The sequence below is a fragment of the Prinia subflava genome, chromosome 2, assembly GCF_021018805.1.
Source record: "Prinia subflava isolate CZ2003 ecotype Zambia chromosome 2, Cam_Psub_1.2, whole genome shotgun sequence".
Taxonomy (NCBI): Eukaryota; Metazoa; Chordata; class Aves; order Passeriformes; family Cisticolidae; genus Prinia; species Prinia subflava.
Genome location: NC_086248.1, coordinates 63,662,853 through 63,680,876, shown reverse-complemented (window position 1 = coordinate 63,680,876; position 18,024 = coordinate 63,662,853). Strand labels below are relative to the sequence as shown.

General features: G+C 34.9%; 1 protein-coding gene across 6 annotated transcripts in view; it reads right to left on the bottom strand.

The window, feature by feature from the left end:
* REPS1 (RALBP1 associated Eps domain containing 1) overlaps positions 1–18,024 on the bottom strand; it is a 62,574-nt gene that overhangs the window by 8,965 nt on the left and 35,585 nt on the right. For 2 of the 6 annotated variants that reach the window (XM_063390259.1, XM_063390265.1), the window contains exons 8-14: positions 17,214–17,368; positions 12,515–12,636; positions 8,595–8,675; positions 5,534–5,621; positions 4,630–4,731; positions 2,593–2,665; positions 345–463 (exon numbers count right to left, since the gene is read on the bottom strand). In XM_063390259.1, coding sequence (XP_063246329.1) covers positions 345–463; positions 2,593–2,665; positions 4,630–4,731; positions 5,534–5,621; positions 8,595–8,675; positions 12,515–12,636; positions 17,214–17,368 — 740 coding nt within the window. The remainder of the gene's footprint in view (positions 1–344; positions 464–2,592; positions 2,666–4,629; positions 4,732–5,533; positions 5,622–8,594; positions 8,676–12,514; positions 12,637–17,213; positions 17,369–18,024) is intronic. The other 4 variants (XM_063390260.1, XM_063390261.1, XM_063390262.1 and 1 more) reach the window with 4 other exon arrangements.

Sequence of the window (18,024 nt, the reverse complement as noted above, 5' to 3'; positions counted from 1 at the left end):
TCCAAGAAGACTCCCCTTGAAAATTCACTGGCAGATACAATTCATTGGACATGGCTATATACAACCAGAATATTCTTTCCTGACTTTGCTTCCCACATTCATCCACAAAACTACAATGCCAGAATTCAGAATTGACTTTTAAACTGGCTACTTAAGTAAAGTGCAATATAAATTTTAATATATACAATACAGTAAGAATGACAACATTTGCAACTTTTTTTATTCAGACGTGGTGCTTTAAACACCAACACTCTAAATTGTTCCTCAGACGAAAAAAAAGCATTGTCTGCTTCAGGAATACATGTGCAGAAAAATAACACACACTCAGAACACAGCATATCTACCTGGGGTAACTGAAAAGGATCTGTTCATATCTAAAGATGACGACCGAGAATGAGAAGCATGAGGCCTTGGAGGGGGTGGTGGTGGTGCAGTGTTATCTGGAGATGTTCCTGAATGTGATCTGCAAAATACATAAGCTTCTGTAGTGATTTTTAGGTAGCTACAACAGAACTAAAAATCAAATGTTCTTCAAAGCATGCAATTAAAAAACAAGTTTGACAGAGATAAAAACTCTGCCATTGAATTTCAAGATTGCTAAGTTTTAAACTTCCAGTATTCATTGATTTTACAATTGTTTTTATATTTCTCTTTACTTAAATATCCCTTATTCAAATTATTCTTATATTATCACATGTAATTTATCTTTGGCAAACCAACAGCTTGATGCATATCCCAAACAATGATAGTTCAGGAACAGAGAATGCTAAATATGGTCATTCCATCCAGATGGTAGTCACTATAATTTTTAACACATAGTCAACATCCTGTTCAGGTTAAATGGGGAAAGCACAATTTCATCAAAGAAGAATATTGAGTTTCTGTTGGACCTGCCTCCATGTATATCGAGCTCAAGAAGTATCTCAGTGTATGAGATAGCAATTTAATTCTCTGCCTGAAATTTTCCAGATCTATACAGTTGGCAGAATCTTCAGAATTTTTAACTCATTCTTTAGTAGGATCACCATCTAGTGGACACCTGTTGCAAATTCATGGAGAACACATGCAGAAAAGATAGAAGGATAAATTACTGCATTAAGTGCATTTAAGTGAGATTTATTGTATATAGAATTTTTCTACAACTTCCTTTTAAAACCAGTTTGTAGAAGCTTCTTAGCTAGTTTAATTTGAACAATACAGATTTACTGAATCACTGACATGAATACAGCTGCTTTTTTATTCAACTCATGACAAAATCTTTTCTATGACTGACCTCTGCAACATTCTTCTATAAATATTGTAAGATGTAAACTAGGAGAGGTGAAGAGTACCCAAGTTTCACACAAAACCTGGAATTCCCGAATGTTTAAGTCCAGACAGAAAACTGAGTTATCACAAGAGAAAAGTTTATTTTCTTAATATATTCTCTATGGCAATGCTTCTGTAACACTGTGTAACTCCCCAGCTGATGAAATTAAAATCTAATTATACTGACTCCTTGGGTCAGCCTTCTAGCTAGTACGGTAAAAAACACAAGCAGAATTAAAACTGGGAGAAAGTGGTTTAAGGAGAATTCTGAAGTATCATTATCTGACACAGCCTTGTCAATTTTTGCTTTTGGAAAATATAAAAATACCAGGTCAGGACAGAAGTTCCCTATGTCATAATGGAACTCATCAGAAAGTTTCACTCATCTACACAAGTTCAGCAAGAGAACCCAACCCAAAATCAAAGAGTAAAAGAACATGTTGAAACCATTATGCTGATAGTGCAAAAACATACATAAAAGCATGACAGAACCACAGTTTCCATTAAGTAACAACGAAGGAAAGAATCTTTCAACTTGCTGTGCTGACAGGCAAATGGAAATCATTCTTTGCTATTGAAGTCGCCCCAATTATTTTTGTTTTGAAACTTACCTCTGAAACTGATTGTAAGATGGTTAATGGCATAGCCAGTTTTAATCCTATTCAGGCAGATTTAATGGGAAGCATTAGCACCAGCTAGTACAGCACATTCTCTTATGTGAAATCATGCAATTTTTAGTTTTGTGCTTGCATAGCTTTCTCTAATCCCTTAATTTACACTGGGCCTATGACTGCCCTTTATTTTATATAAGTCCATTATTAAAAGAGATTTGAGTCACTGCCATGGTATTCCTAGTTTGTGCTTAATTCTTCTTTTAGGCTATAGTGTCATAAGGTTCTTCTACAATATTGTCCAATGGGTATTTTTAAAAATACAAAAAACTGGTTTCAAGTTAGAGCATGGTCTCATGTGCTTACATTCTCTTGTGTTTAAGGGCAAAGTATTAAGATTCCGACTGAACATGGAGTTTCACACGGAGCACTTGATTGGCCAATCTCAAACAAAATTTTAGACAACTTTCCTCTTTAATTTTCACTTTACACACTAAAGAAAGCAACATACATTGTTAACGCATTAGAAAACAGACTGTTTCCAGATTCCTGAATGTTAAAGCTAGGAATCTCTTTTGCCACCATTTTATAACCTAGTTGTCAAATAACCAGGAGCTGAGGACAGGCTTCTTTAAACGCCTTTACTTGTTTTTTCAGTTGCTACTCTACTGACCGTTGCCGTGTCACAGCATTTCCGATTTGCTCTGGATCTGAAGTGTAAGAGTCCGAACTGCTGTAACCATCTGCTGGGAAAAGAAAAGTACAGTTTCATATTTGCTTTGCATCACTAGCATATCCCAACAGACAGAAGAAACGAACACAAAGCCTGTTTTAAAAACAGAAATTTTCAAACACTTGAACAATCACTTCAACAATCTAGTGAACTAGCGTAAGGGACATCCAAGGAATAAGAAGCAAGGGGTAGGACATGCCTAATTTTAGAAGTGCTGAAGTATTGTCTCCAACCTCAGAAATCCAAAAAAGGAAAGGGTATGTACAGTACACAGATTAATGCAGTTGCTTTGCTACTACTGTAACTTCTGTTCCTCCAAGGCTGGTGGGTCAACCTTGTTTTGGACTAAGTATTTTTTAAAACTTTCAGCTTTTGTTTAAGGAAACCTACAGAAATGAAAGATGCTATTAAAGCATCACAGACAGGTTCTTAAAGACATCCTTACCCTTAGAAGCTCTGCAAAGCTTGGGGTTTTTTTCCTCAGAAATGAGGAGCCTTACAGAAATCACAAGATTTATATGAAGTGAATGTAGGTAGAAAAACTGGCCTCAGAATAATTTATCACAAGGGATTATTCTAGACCACCAGGTAAATCAAAATTCAAGGTGGAAGTCACTGGAGCAAAAGGACTTAGTTGATTTGTTACCAGTGAAGAGGAAAATTCTACTCAAAAACATCAGTACTTTTCCAAATTACCTGCTCTCAAAGGATGACTTTAACCTCCTAGGACACTGAAGTTTTCAAAAGTGGTAAGACACATCAACCAGGCCTCAGAAATGAGAATCCTGCAGAGATGACTTTCCTGATCAGCAAGGCACATTCTTACCTGTTACATTATTTGTACCTTTTCTCCTTAACGCTGCAGGTACTACATAGGGCTTATACCTTACACTGCAATGTGGTTTGTTTTATTTCACTATGTTCTTCCTCTGAGGGAAAAGCACTTTATCAAAGATTAAGCTACACTCAGATAAGGAAAAGGGAGCACCAAGAGGCTCTTGAACTTAGATCTGCATACAGTAGTAGTTCCACATTAAAAGATTATGTTTACTCGTTCTTTCTTTTGCATCAGAAAACTTCTCAGTAAAAACCAAACTCTGCTTGAAAAGCAGAACTCAGACATGGTCAGGACACTGGTCAGACCGAAGCGTGTCACTGAAACAGAGTTCACAAGAAAAGCAAAACACACTGCAAGATGCTACTTTCTGAATTCCTCCTATATTACAAACCCATCAAAATACCTCTGGTCTTAATAATGCAAAGGATTTAAAATAATGAGTTCTTTGAATGAAGAAAAGTCCCCAGCTTGAAGAAAACAACAACAAAAAAAGAATCCCTGAAAGACTACAGAGATTCATTCATGCTACATATAATCTTGGAGCTCTCTCAATATTACACAAGTGGACTAATCAAATCAAAATAATGCAACATGCTTTGGACACAGGAGATACTGGAAATTGAAAAGGCTATTAGAAGGAAATAAACAGTTGAAAAGCTGTACTAAAAATGGAATGTAGAAGTCTCTTGCATTTTCTTAGTAGCTAAACCAGATAAGAATTGCCTGGAAATTTTGTGGTCAACACATTTTCACTCTTTAGAAAACACGTTACATGGTTCTGAGTAAGAACAATTAAACATTACTTAGTGAATTCCACTTTATGTACATTGAATTTTTCATTCTAGGATTAAAAGAGAAAAGAGGAAGATGGAAAAGAGCTGACAAAAATGAACTTTCTTGAACACATAGGGTAGGAAAACAACTACAGTGACATCAGTAGAACTTTCTTAATTACTTCTTCTAATACATACTTTATACCAGAAATGTTTCTTAGGATGTTTACCAGAAATGTTCTTAGGACAAGTTTATCTCATTTTAGAGTTGCTACTATCCAGCCAGTTTTCTTTCACTGAGGGATCTATCAGATCTACACTTTGTGTAACATAACAAATGAGACCAGAAAGCACTTTGATACTTACTAACTGTATTTCCAGCTGTAAATTTTACAGATGAACTCATTTTATTTTCTTCTGGGAGATCTGATGGTTTCACAAGTAGTGGACTAGTAGGGTTAGCATGATCTGTATGGAGAAACAAATCTAGATAAATGAACTTATTCAAACTAGCCTTTATTTCTGGTGTCAAAGCTTTACATTGGTTTTCTGCCCTTATCTAAGTGCTGCACTCAACACTAAAATTGGTGTATTTAACTTATAAATAACACTATTACAATGTAAAACACAAATTTCTTAGCATTAAGAGCTGTGAATTTTCAGCTATTTACAAGGCAAAAAAAAATTTAAAATAAATGTGTTGTCGATACTATTTATTCTCCTATGCTGAAGACTCTGCATGAGTTCCATGACTTTAGGACATACTGGCACATGACTGAAAACTAAGATCCTTCTATTCCTTTAAGAAAATTTATCAAACCACCTTGATTATTATTGACCAGAGTATTAAAAAAGGGCCTGCCAATATTCCCAAATGCTTTCAAGTTTCAAAATAATAAATGCAGTATTTCTGACCACAGAAGAACAAGCTTTATGAATGCAGGTTATGATCTCCACGTTCAGTTTTCTTCAGTATTTAACAAGCAAAACCAGACATCCACCTGCAGGTCCAAATCCCATCTTTATCATGATGCTCCTGAACTACTCTCCAAGAAACATTTTGCTAGAGATGGTAAAATCCTCACTGTAGCAAATGGCCAGTTCAAGCTCTACACTTATCTGAATAGCAATTCTTAACTCAGTAATGATGTTTGTTACAACCCCAGATTTTTTTCATCCTTGGTGAAGAATAAAAGTAAGTACGTTCAAGGAAATAAGGCCAACTTTAACTGTACAAAACTTCCCAAAATAGCAAGAGAAAATATCCTACCACTTCCAGTTCTTTTAAGCTCCATTTCCTGCATGTGGATTTTGCTAGGAGTCATTCTTATAGGAACTGGGTGCACAATTGCAGTGTCCTGTGGAAGAGATCACAGTTACGTTAACCTAGTTCAAATCACTCTTAAAAGAGTCTCTGATGTCATGTCCAATGTCAATTCTAAACAAAATTTCACAGATTTAGCTTATTTGCAGGGAATTTATTGTTCCAGGGAATTGGATATACCCAGAAAACCAAAGTTCTTAGCTACTTAAAAGGACACTAGAATGCCACTAGAATGGCATTAGATTATGTTTCTACGGATTACATTTCTACTGCAAGTAGGACCTGAATTTTACCACCTTTCAACCATTTCTGGCATATCAGACATCTGGTACTTTGAGCACATCTTCAAAAAAAAATTACAATTTAAACCCTGACTTCTCAGCTTTACTTACAATGCCTCAGAAAATAATGGCCTCTCTAAATAGTATCAGTAATGCTTAATGCAATAGGTACTTTGTAGTAATTTCAGATATTTTCTGGAGTCTTTAAAATAGCAAAAATCTTCTAAACTTCAGTATAATAAGCCCTATGGAATATACCTCTAGACAGGCATTGGCCTTACAGTTAGGCATTAGTTATTCAGACAAGGGGATCCATTTAAAGTACTTTATAGACAATCCTTTCCATTTGCTTTGGAGACTGACTGCAGACAGCTTTAAAATACTTTTAAAAATAATCTCAAAACTCTGAAGCAGCCTAAAAATACAGACATGTCTGTCTGAGGTTTTTTACTGTCATCCACATTCAGAATATACAAATGGGTGGGCCAATGACAGCACAAGAACACCCCCAGATTTTATTCTATTCTATCCTAGAAATAAGTTTCAAAACCACCTTTGCATCAGAAATTTAATCTGTTCTGACTACTCATGTAGTCAGAACATTACATCAATTTCACTAGATGTAATAGATCTACATTGGTATTTTCTGAAACTGTTTCAATGACTTTCACTATCTTTCTTGCACGCAAATCCACTTTCTAGTTCCAGCTAAACATTGTTTTTGCAGGAAGCTTTTAGGAATAGTTACCACTTTAAAATAGACTGTTTTTTCTTCCCTCTGTAATGAGATTATCATGTAAAGACCACTTTTACTGTGGCTGCTTCAGACCTCTGCTGTACTTTAATGTGTAGCTGTACAGAAGTCATGCCTTAAATAGTTAAATGGGTATTATATAATGCATTAATTTACATCATGAACCTAACCTTACATAAAACAACATGGCATACCAACTTTGACTTACAAAAGGCATATTATGCTCCCATACTGAGGGACAGATGTACTTTTCTACTCTTTCCGTTTATGTTTTACCTCCAAAGCAGCTGGTTTTCCAACTAAAAAATACCTGGCTTGTAAATTTGCTCCTTAGACAGTTATTAACAACTGCTCAAAAAAGCTGATTTTTCTCTCCTCTGGGGAACCAGTTCTTCCATAAATCATTCCTACACATCACTACTGAAACTGCTGAAACAAAAAGTCTGCCTTCAACTAACTGAAATTTTCTCACAGTTTGTTCTTACTTTAATATGGAAAACAAAGATGCTAACCCCAAAGTCTGTTACCTCAGCAAGTATCAAAGATGTTCACCACTGTTTTCTAAACTATAAGCATTTCAAGACAGGACACAGGAACGTGATCAACCATGAAAAAATTTTGCATTCCCAGTGAATTTCTCTTTATGCATACACACACACAAACATATACCCTATGCAAGAGTTTTTCATATACCATCACTGCTCTATTTTTTAGATTATCAACATATGAAAAAAAATCAAATCTCAGGTTTCTGTTATCTGCTAATTATGTGTTAAAATAAATTACTGCCTTATTGCAGCAACAAGACAGTGATAGCTCTTTACTGTCAAGCAATTAGACACAGCAAATAACAACTACAAACTAATTTACATCATGTTTATCTCATTAAAACATAAAAATACAGTATATTTAAAACAAAAAATCTTGGATGAAAGAGATTTTGCTTTAAGTAGGACATTTTCACTTGTTTTGAATGTTTATTAAAGGTTAATTCTGAGCATGGGGAACACTGCAGTTTGAATTCTAGCTTTCAGCATCTAGAAATGCTATTTCTAATGAACATCAGCGTTACCTTTGAGACTGAAGCATTGATGTATTGAAAATCTATGTATATTTATGTATTGTATCTTGTCAGAAGACAGGTTTAATACTAAAAGCAGTTAAATGTGTATTATGTGCACCTATTATATTTTGTTACACAATCAAATGAACACCAACACTGTAATTAATTAAATTAAAATGGACACTTGGTGCTAGTTGAGTCTGTAAAAAAAGCAGGATGAAAGCAGCAGCTAAATACTGCATTTCTAATGCATTTCAGAACTGCTTTGATGTCACATGGTGTAAAGCTTAAAACCAGCAGAACTTGAAACACTGTAGTGTATTTCTGGCTCCTGAACTTGGCAAGATATTTAACTACTTAATCCTTCAGAGCACTCCTCACTGAGTAAAGCCTTAGAACACTACACGTTTAGCTGGAGAGATACTAAAAGCCTTATTAATAAGTAACCTGGAAAAAACATTTGGAATATGAAATACCACACCCACTGAAGCCTAGTAGATTTTTTTTTCACAAAAGTTGGCACTGGTTTTGTGCAAATCAGGTTCTGCAACTCAAAAAAACAAAAACAACACAGAAGACAAATCTACAACAGAGCTTGTTGATCACAGGGAGTGACCCTTGCATCAACTTTTTTTTTTTTTTAATTATGTTTAAATTCTTTGTGTATGACAGATTTTGACAGAAGTGTTGTATTAGGTAAAAATCAACAGGAAAATGCATTCTTTGCAATCAGAGATTAAACATGAGCAGTACCAGAAAATTTATACTCCGAAAATCAGCAAACAAGCTATTTGCCACCATTCCCCAAAAAGCAGTCCATGGAATCATGCACAACAGCTAAATACAATGAATGGAAATCCAGTGTTAATAAAATTAATTTCAAACAAGCAAGCTAAGTGATTGACTTACAGGATCAGCTGGTGCAATGTTAGAATCAAATTGGGTCAGAGTTTGTGAGCTTGAAGAGCGTTCGCTAAATGTCTCCCACTGCTGAACAGACAGAGGAGAGAAGTCAGCATGATGAGGAAGATGGAAGTAAAAGATCACTGAGGAGATTTAGCATAGTAGTTCAGAGGTTGCACTGGAAAGAACTTTATTTGCACAGGGGAGTACTTTACTTGGGGAAGCACACTAATATATATTAAGTATTTCTATTTCAGTCTGAGATCGTTGTGGAACCAAGTTTGTTATCTGTCAATATTAATCTTTACATTCACATTTTGTAATGAAGATACAGGTGCACAGGCAACCCAGAAGCACCTTCAGAGTATGATGCCAATGAGCATCATACAAATAAAGAACTGGTTAAGCCATTCATATAATTTGAAGATAAAAATCAGAGACAAATTGTGTGCATTTGTAGTCATAAAATCCACAGAAAGGTTCCTCAGCTTTGTAGCTGCCAAGATTCAAACCTATTTAGTAAATGCTGATTTTCTTACAAAATCCCAGACAAATGAACACTGAGCAGAGTACTCCAATCACACCACTTTAGCTTGCCAGTGCAACTCTCGAGAAGTGATTCTACGTTGAAAAAAAGAGCATTTTCACAAGTCTAAATCACTGATAAGGCAAAGAATTAAATTCAAATATACTGTTGATTGGTAAGAGCAAAGAAGTCAATCTCTGAACAACTTTAAAAGATTTGGGCATGCTGTATCAATACATGGCTGTCAAGAATCCTCATGCAAACTGAGTCAAGTTACAGCCACAACTGGATGAACAAAATTTCCAAGTATATAAAATTAGTTTCTGATCTGGAAACCAGATAAAAAAATCACAACAAGCACGCTAAAATTGTTATATTTTGGTAAAATAACAAGTAAATATTAAGCAAGTTTCAAACATTACAAATACAAGTTTCAAAAATTAAAAATACAAAACTTTTAGTGCTCAGAAAATTTCATAAAAATTATGTTTGTTATAGTTGTGGAAACAACTTGGGTGTTGGACTCTATGACCCTTGTGAGTCCTTCCCAACTCAGAATATTTTGTGTGTGATATTGTTGTCCTGTCTCTATAGGCAAATCAATCAAAATGATCCCAGAAGACATAGGACAAACCATATGGTGTTAGTCAACCTAATCTCGTGTTCTCCTCTACACCAAACTATATTCAGTGAGCAACCTGTATGTGAACCAAGTCTAAAACAGTTACTTCAGAAATAACTTCTTAAGGAAATTCCTAAATAACTGTCTACAATCAGATGAAATGAAATTCAGAAAAGTATTAACTAGATTTGCAATTGCTGTCATGTGTGGTAAAACTTCTTGTAGAGAAAGAGCCTTATCTCCTCATTTCAAACTTTAAATGAAGGCAAACATTATGGAATTCTATTCCTATGGGAGTGGGTATCTTTTCTGGTTGTACTTTGTTGTGGTTTTCTGTTGTTTTGAGGGTTTTGTTTCTTTATATCTGTTTTTAACACAGAACACTACCCACTTCATGGACAGTACCTAACAAAACCTTTTCAGTAAGGATTCCCAACTGCTCTGTCCCCGTTTAAAACTCCCACTAAACAGTTAATTTCTTTGTCACTCCACCCCTTCATGAAGAGGCAGCACTGCAAGTAGTTTGGAGCTATACAAACCTGTTAGTGAGCTAGTTTCTACTAAGTCAGAAATTTAACTGCCAAGTTCTGCCAGCCTTTCTCCTGATTTGGCCTCTTGCATTTGCACAACTCCTCACTTTCATGAAACGTATTAGTATTTATTTTAGATCTTTCGATTATTTAGATCTACTACTACCCTTTTAAAGCTGATTTGGCTTCCCAGTTACTAGTGAGACTGGCAAACAAATCATTTCATTACAGAAATATTGTTAATTTTTCAAAAAACTCCATAGGGCACACAGCATTTATGTTACAGTTAAGATAAATAGTAAAATATTTGTTACAGATGGATGGCTAATCTATCTTACTGCCCCGCTCTGAAGCCAAACTGCAGGTACCTTTATTACTCCCTAGCTAGACACAGACACATAAACCCCAACGCTTCATGACTGCTCTAGGAAATATGCTGTTGGGCTCCATCATGAAATACTACCAGAAGCCAGCTACTGCTAATTCTTCAGTTAACAGAAAGCTAAATATATTAAGAATCTACTGGATTGCATCTCAAACTCTGCAAAATTTAAAAGCATTGATAGGGTAAAACTCGTGCTAGCTAAAGTTGAAATGGAAAGGCAAAGATTATTTAAAATTACTTTCCAAAGGGTAATTACTAGAAACTAAAAGTCACAGCAACCTGAACCATTATGAATAGAACACCGAGACATTTCAAACAAGGTGTAACATTTGTGAACTTAAAAGCAAATCTCCATACCTGTGTTAAAACTAATATGACAAATGCATGACACTAGACAGTTCTCAACATAAAATTTGTAGTAGGCTTTTCTATTAAGATTTGAAAACTAAGTGCTCAGCCTTGAGACTTGGATGGAAAAGACATCTAAAGTGAGAAAGAAGTGATGAGTGAAGAGATGAGAATGTGAAGCATGTAGCATATCCAAAGTTAGGTAGATTTTCAAGGTGCTCTGTATTCTGAAGTTTCAAACTTATGCCTTTGTCTATACTTGGGAGCCTCAAAAATTGGGCCTGGCATTCTATAAATCAACCATGAGACAGAAAGAACAGTAACCATTAGCTTTGAGACTAACAGGATGAGACTGCCTGGAATGACAGATAATACAAAGATGCAGAGCTTTTACAAGCAATTAATTTGTTGATGACACTTATAAGATGTTGAAAGAGGAAACAATTAGACTGGTGCCTGCACCAATACCAGAAATTTTTTCATGGAATTAAAACCTCGAGGACTTTGACCTAACTCATGCTGAAAGAAAATGCTGAGAAGAAGGAAACATGCATAGCAACACATCTGAAAAATCAGAAATTCCTTTGTGTTAGAACAAAAACCTAAACATTTAGTTCAACCCTTATTTTAGTATAGTTAGTATCCAGTAGTATAGCTACTGTGAGAACTTTTCCAAACCTCTTAAGTTTTACTAGATTTTCAAAAAGAAAATGCCACCTTATCTTATGTGAATGGATAGTCAGTTTCATAAGTCAAGATTCTGGCTTATAGAGTGGTAATTCCCTTTGTTCCACTAGTGAAATTATCCTATTCAATTGGTTTGAGTTGCATTAGACTGCATTATAATATAAAAATACTGCTTGCTAACTTCACTTTCAAATTAAGAAAAAATACAGCTCTACAGCTCTTACCAATGAAGACTGCTTATATAGCAAATATATATGCTTAAGGATGATGAGGCAGAAGTACGTAACAGTAAAAATTTAAGATTTAAATAAATTTAGCCAACGGTTGGTTTCAGATTCAACTCTGAGGCTCTGCTTCTGAAACAGGGTCATGACTTCTCTATGTTATTGGTGACATTTCAGGCTAAAATCACCTTCAGAAGTGTCTCAGTGTCCAGACCTGTCAGAAACTTATTCTGTAGTTTAGCAAAAGTGTCTACTAAAAAAGTTCTTTAGAGATAACAAAAAATGCCAACCAAAAACATGCCCTAAATGAAAAAAATCAGGAATTAATTCAACTTTTCCAAAACACTCTAAGCGATAAATTTTGTGATTAATATAAAGCTTAATTACCATTAATGACAACATTTTGAATAGTATCTCACAAAGAGATAGAAAAACCAGAATGAAAACTTTTTTTTTTTTTGCATTTTAACACAGAACCTTCTTGTGTCTATTGTCCTGCTGTTTCCTGATTTGTGATCAGCAATTCACTTACAACAAATTATGGATGCATACACAATTTACTCATTGACTGGCAGTGAAATAACTGTTAGATAAAAGTGCTAACCTCACTGCTTTGATTCAATTCTGGCCAGGTCTGGTTTAGGGATGGCATTGATGGAGACTTGCTTGGAGGTGCTTCTGCTGGAGAGCCGGAGTAACCTACCTCACCAGTCTGTTCCCCAACTTCTGAAATGACAGGAACCACTATCAACAAAAATCATAAACTGCATTCAGTTTGTTTTTAGAAGAGTTGGTCACATTTCATGGAAAGTGCAAAGTAACCTTTCTTTTCATCTTTTTCAAGTAAATACTTAGCAGCAGACACAATCCCAAAAACCCCAAGAACTCTCATTAAGTTAAATACACTGTTTATCATGTACTACTCTTATTCTAGGGATGTTTCTGAAAATCAGACTTTGAAGATTACTCTGTGCCATCCTATCCTCCCAGTACTTAGCCTTTAAGTAGCTTGTTCAGATTTTGATTACACATAGAATTAAACAGGTTTTCTTACAGTATAAAAAAATAACTTCACACTAGCATTTATTACATCATATCCTGCACTGAGAATTTCATTTTACAGAATAAAATACTTCCTTGTATGCAAGGTCAGAGCAAAACCAGTATCTCAATGCAAACACAAAAAAATATGACAACAGATTAAGCAAACCCTTATCTTAAATTAGTTCCCAAAGAATAGAAGTTTCAAGCCTCCTTACTAAAACAGTGGTTTTTCCATTCATGTTTTGCAAATTGAATAAGTCTAGTAGCTGTCACATTGCAACTGTCCTTTGGCACTGTTTGGTTTTCTTCTGAAGTAAATCCTAACAGCAGATCTAACATTCTGTCTAACCCAGTAAAATCCTGCTTACAATGTCTCCTATTCTAGATATCACAATGCAAGGTCAAGCCAGGCATTAAGAGCCTCAGAAAATCAGAAAGTTCAGATTACAACTGTGCAGTGTACAAGTAAGTTGAAAAAAACCCTGATAAGCAGCTAGACATATTAACCTGATGTCAGCAGTCCACAGAACTAAAACTCTAAGCAAAACAACATATTAAACAAACAAACAAAAAGGTTTAATTAAATTACCATTTTAAAAGACTGCTTCACGGGTGTGTGTTCGAAGATGACTGCCACAAGAGTATGATGTACCAACATTTGTTTGAAATTTATAAAATGAATTGGTTTCAGGTACCTAAAGAGCTGAACTCTGCAGCCTTCTCTTCTGCTAAGACAAGTCAGTAGTCTGCCTGCTAATTTTCATTCAGAAGAAGCTAATAACAAATCCCATGTCAAACTCTGAAAACACTTGAATACTTGAATAGTCAGTGGTGATCACCTGTACCTCTGAAAAGTAACAACCCATTATTGTATCCAAAGAGCTGCCAGGGACCCCAAAAGGCATAGCCAAAACACTGAAGTCCAAAAAGAAATTAATTGTGACACCTTGATGTCAGGGGAAACTGAGGTGTTACTAACATGAAAAAAAAAAGAAACCAGTAACAGAGAGAAACCAGTAACTCATCAGAGTTTCAAAGGTCATGTAAATCTCCTTTAAAGAGCCAGACATGAGGCTGTTTCCGAAATTATGCCCAGCACCTAGCATCTTGAATTGTTTTCCTTTAGGGAAAGCAATAAAAAGAGGTTATATTGAGGTGTCAGTGTCACCAAGTAGTCAAACTGACATGCATGTGTTTACACATTGTAAACAAAATAATGTACTAAGTCCAAAATATGCCAGTGGCAATATTTTGGAAATATATATTTCATGTTAATTCTCTGAAGTGTAGTAAGAATAAAAAACTCCTATTAAGTTAAAAAAGTCAAAGTTCTCATTTCACTGATGATATTCTAGATAACTGAACTAACTTCCAGTATTAAACATGAAGTCAAAAGATAAGGCTGAAAATTATTATGGATAGACTACATAGCTACCTGTAATTCAAAGAATTCTGCAAATACCTACACAAAACATGCATATGACATTCTATGGAAAATTTTAAGGGTTAAAGTAATTTTGTAAGACATAAGGCATGGCAGATTTTTTTTTCTTACAAAGAAATGGCATTGTGGCACCAAACCAAATAAAATTTCACAGAAAAGTAAAACTTGCTTTTCAACTTTTATAAAGGCTGGTAGTTTTTACTAATTGAGATAAAATTGAGTTTGAAGGAATTACAATGCTGTAGTGATGTACTGCTGTACTAGAAAAATGACCAACGATACAAATGTTCAATTATACAGTAAGTCTGTGCCATGTGAGAGAAATACGTATCTCTAGTTATGAAACCAGATGTAAAGCAAGACCATATCTCAAACAGCTGGTCTCATCCTGGATTCACAGGCGCTGATGAGGGAGAGGCTGACAGAGAAGCTCACAAGACTTCTTCCTGTCCTGTCTGAACACAGCCAGAGAGTGCAAGGAGCCCTCTGTTACTCCTCCTTGTGCTGGCCACTAGTTCAGAAGTCAAAATGGAAAAAAAGCAGCACTTTTCAAGTGTAGAGAAGAAGTGCAGAATGGGAAAGGGAAAATTTCTAACAAAAGAACAGGATTAATAATGACACTGTTAATGCTTTTGAAATAAAGTTTGCCATCTTGCACATTGGTTTAAAAGACGTTCAAGCTATTCATGTTCTCCAACAGTTTGTACATTATTCATACTGAGGCATGTCAGCACAAGATCATCAACCATTTCCTTCTTTGAGAAAGTTTTATCCCTTGCAAAAAGTGCACTCAAAAAACCACTCTAGTGTCATACTATATTGTTTCTATTTCTAAGAATTTTCAAAGAAAGCTTTTTTCAATGCAACTTTTACAGGAACTGAAATGAAAACTTATTATCAAAATTTAACTGGCTCATCTTTCTAAACTGATTTACAGTTCTTAAGATGCGTAATTAATCATGTCCAGTAGACAAACCTATGACTAACTTTTAAATTAGTAAATGCATGCTGGAGATTTGGACTGTTGTAACTGAACATAAAACTATAGCCACGCCAATAACTTCATCTAAAGTATTTTATTCAACATAGAAGTTCTGAAGAAGAAATAAAGAAGAAATAAGTAAATAAAACAAGAAGAAATAAATAAAAATATATATAAATAAAAGAAAGCTGATTGTATAAAACTCCACAAGTTTACAGCAACTTTAATATTTCATTGTAGCGCTTAATAACTGCAGAGTAAAGTATCAATCAGATTTTCCTACTTTTTATGCATGGCTTACATAGCAAGGTAACCTTTTAACGTTCACTAGAACAGGGTAACTTCCCTTTAATACCAGAGGGAAAAACTTTTAAAAGCAGCTTCCCCTCAAATTAAAAGACACCTTCGTACCCCATGAAAGTAAGTCAGAAATTTTATATTAACAAAGTTGCCTGTAAAATGAGAGCAATAAACATACACACAACACTTTTTTGTTCAGTGTCAGATGCATAAAGTTTCCACACAACTTTAGCTGGAATCTACTAGCAATAAAGGCAACAGAAGACCAAGACAAATGTAGTTGTTTGGTGCTGAGTTTTTGGGGGCTTTTTGGTGGATTTTTTTTTTAGTAATAACAGTTTATACAAATAAATGTTATTTCACTTTCTACCAAGATTTTTGCTTGATCACCAACTAAACACAAAAATGGAGAGAATGGGAAGGTTTTAGACATTTGCTAGGTATCAGCCCAATTAACTGCAGCTATTTCTTGTGAATGTCTTTATCACAGCAAAATGCTTACTCATAGTGAAAACACTTCAGCAGCAGCTCTTTGAAGAGACCACCTACTCCCACAGAAAATGGGTTCATTATTAATGCAGAGATAAGAATCACAGCATCCAGTTTAAGAACTTATCAATAATTTTGAGATTAAAGTCTCTGACAATCTACAAACACAGTATGAAGAGAATCCCCTTGAAGTATTCAGTGAAAATAAATAAAATTCTAGCAAATCATAGTACCTGTGCACTCAGAATATAACCTGACTTTCCAAGCAAAGACTGCTTGCTAAAAAGTAATCTAAAGCAGTGTTAAAATACTCAGTTTCCTTTATCTATTTTAAAATAGAAAAAAATAAGATGGCCACAGACATCCTGTTTTTAAACTCGACTTTAACATGGAACAGTAGTTTGTTTTTCAGTTATGGGACTTCTTGGCACATAGTAACGAGCAGAACTTTTACGTTCAGTGGCTTTTCTGAGAGTACCAAAAAGTAAAGGGCAGTGCACAGAACAACTCGGTGCCAACACAATGAAGGATATATCTGCTTTCAAGTCAGGAGGTGAATTTTAAAAAAAAAAAAGGTCTGTGGTACTGATCCTGCATTTTTAAACACTTATCCAGGCCCTACCATTGAATCTGGGAATATTTTCCAAGTACCTTTGATACTTAGAAACTCATGCCATATTTTCACAAGTGAGGGTGAACAAGCAAGTGTTTGAAAGCAAGTCTAAAGTATAGCTGGATTGGGAAATTGAAATACAATAACTAGTCATGAGTAAAATCCATACTGTGACAATTTTGTTTTCCTTAAGCTTTAAAGGACACAGTCAGTATTTCCAAATGTAATAGTATGTGTACTGTTGCTGAATAACTGCCCTCTGCAGAACTATGTACATGCTCAAATTAGCTTTGAGCAATAAGACTTCTAAAAATTGCACAATGCTATCGTTCATACTGACAAATGCTTTCTGCTCACACAGACAAGTATCTGCTGTAACAATTAGATCATAATTTCAAAATACTGGCATTTGTGCTGAACCCGTATCTTACCCGTTGAGTCTTCCAAATCAATCAGTTTGGGCATTAAACTTTCAGGTAACTTTTCTGGCAAATCATACCCATTCTTCCTAGCAACTACCAGATGAAATGCAGCACAGAACTCGTCCAATGTCAGTGCACCATCTTTATCAAAATCTGACAGTTCCCTATGAAGGAAAACTTAGTATAAATAACATTTCTAAAGGTTATTTTATTTCGAAAAGACAGGCTTCCATTTTGCTATTTGGATGAGCAAAGTTTATCTTTCACTTTATCCTACTAAACACTTCATATTAGTGCTACATGCTTTACTCTTCAAGATGATGAACAGCTTACAGATCATTTAAAGTCACTTTCATCTCTCCCAGGTTTTAACCCATTTAATACAGTACTACACAATGTTATTTGCCTCAGAGTTTTGGCAAAGTATACTACTGAAATTATAGTGCTGAGGCAACATCATTCATTTTAAATGGGAAAATACCTGAAATAGAAATCATTACACTGAAAGAAAGAGAGCACCTGCCAAGGTAAGCCATTAAATGATAGCATGCAATGATGCAGTACTAATTCCAGAATACAATGAAACAGAAGATTTGCACAAACTCAAAGCTGAATTTTTCATCACGTACCACAAATTGTATTTAAAAATGTGAATGTGTATTTCGTTTAAATTTACTTAGACATACATTAATAAATATAGATAAGGAAATAGTTATTTAAATTTAAATGCATTTTTAACAATAAAAACCTCAAATAAATTGCTTCTAACTCTGAAGAGTTTAAAATTTTCTCAAAGTGTCTTGTAAATAGTACCAGCCCC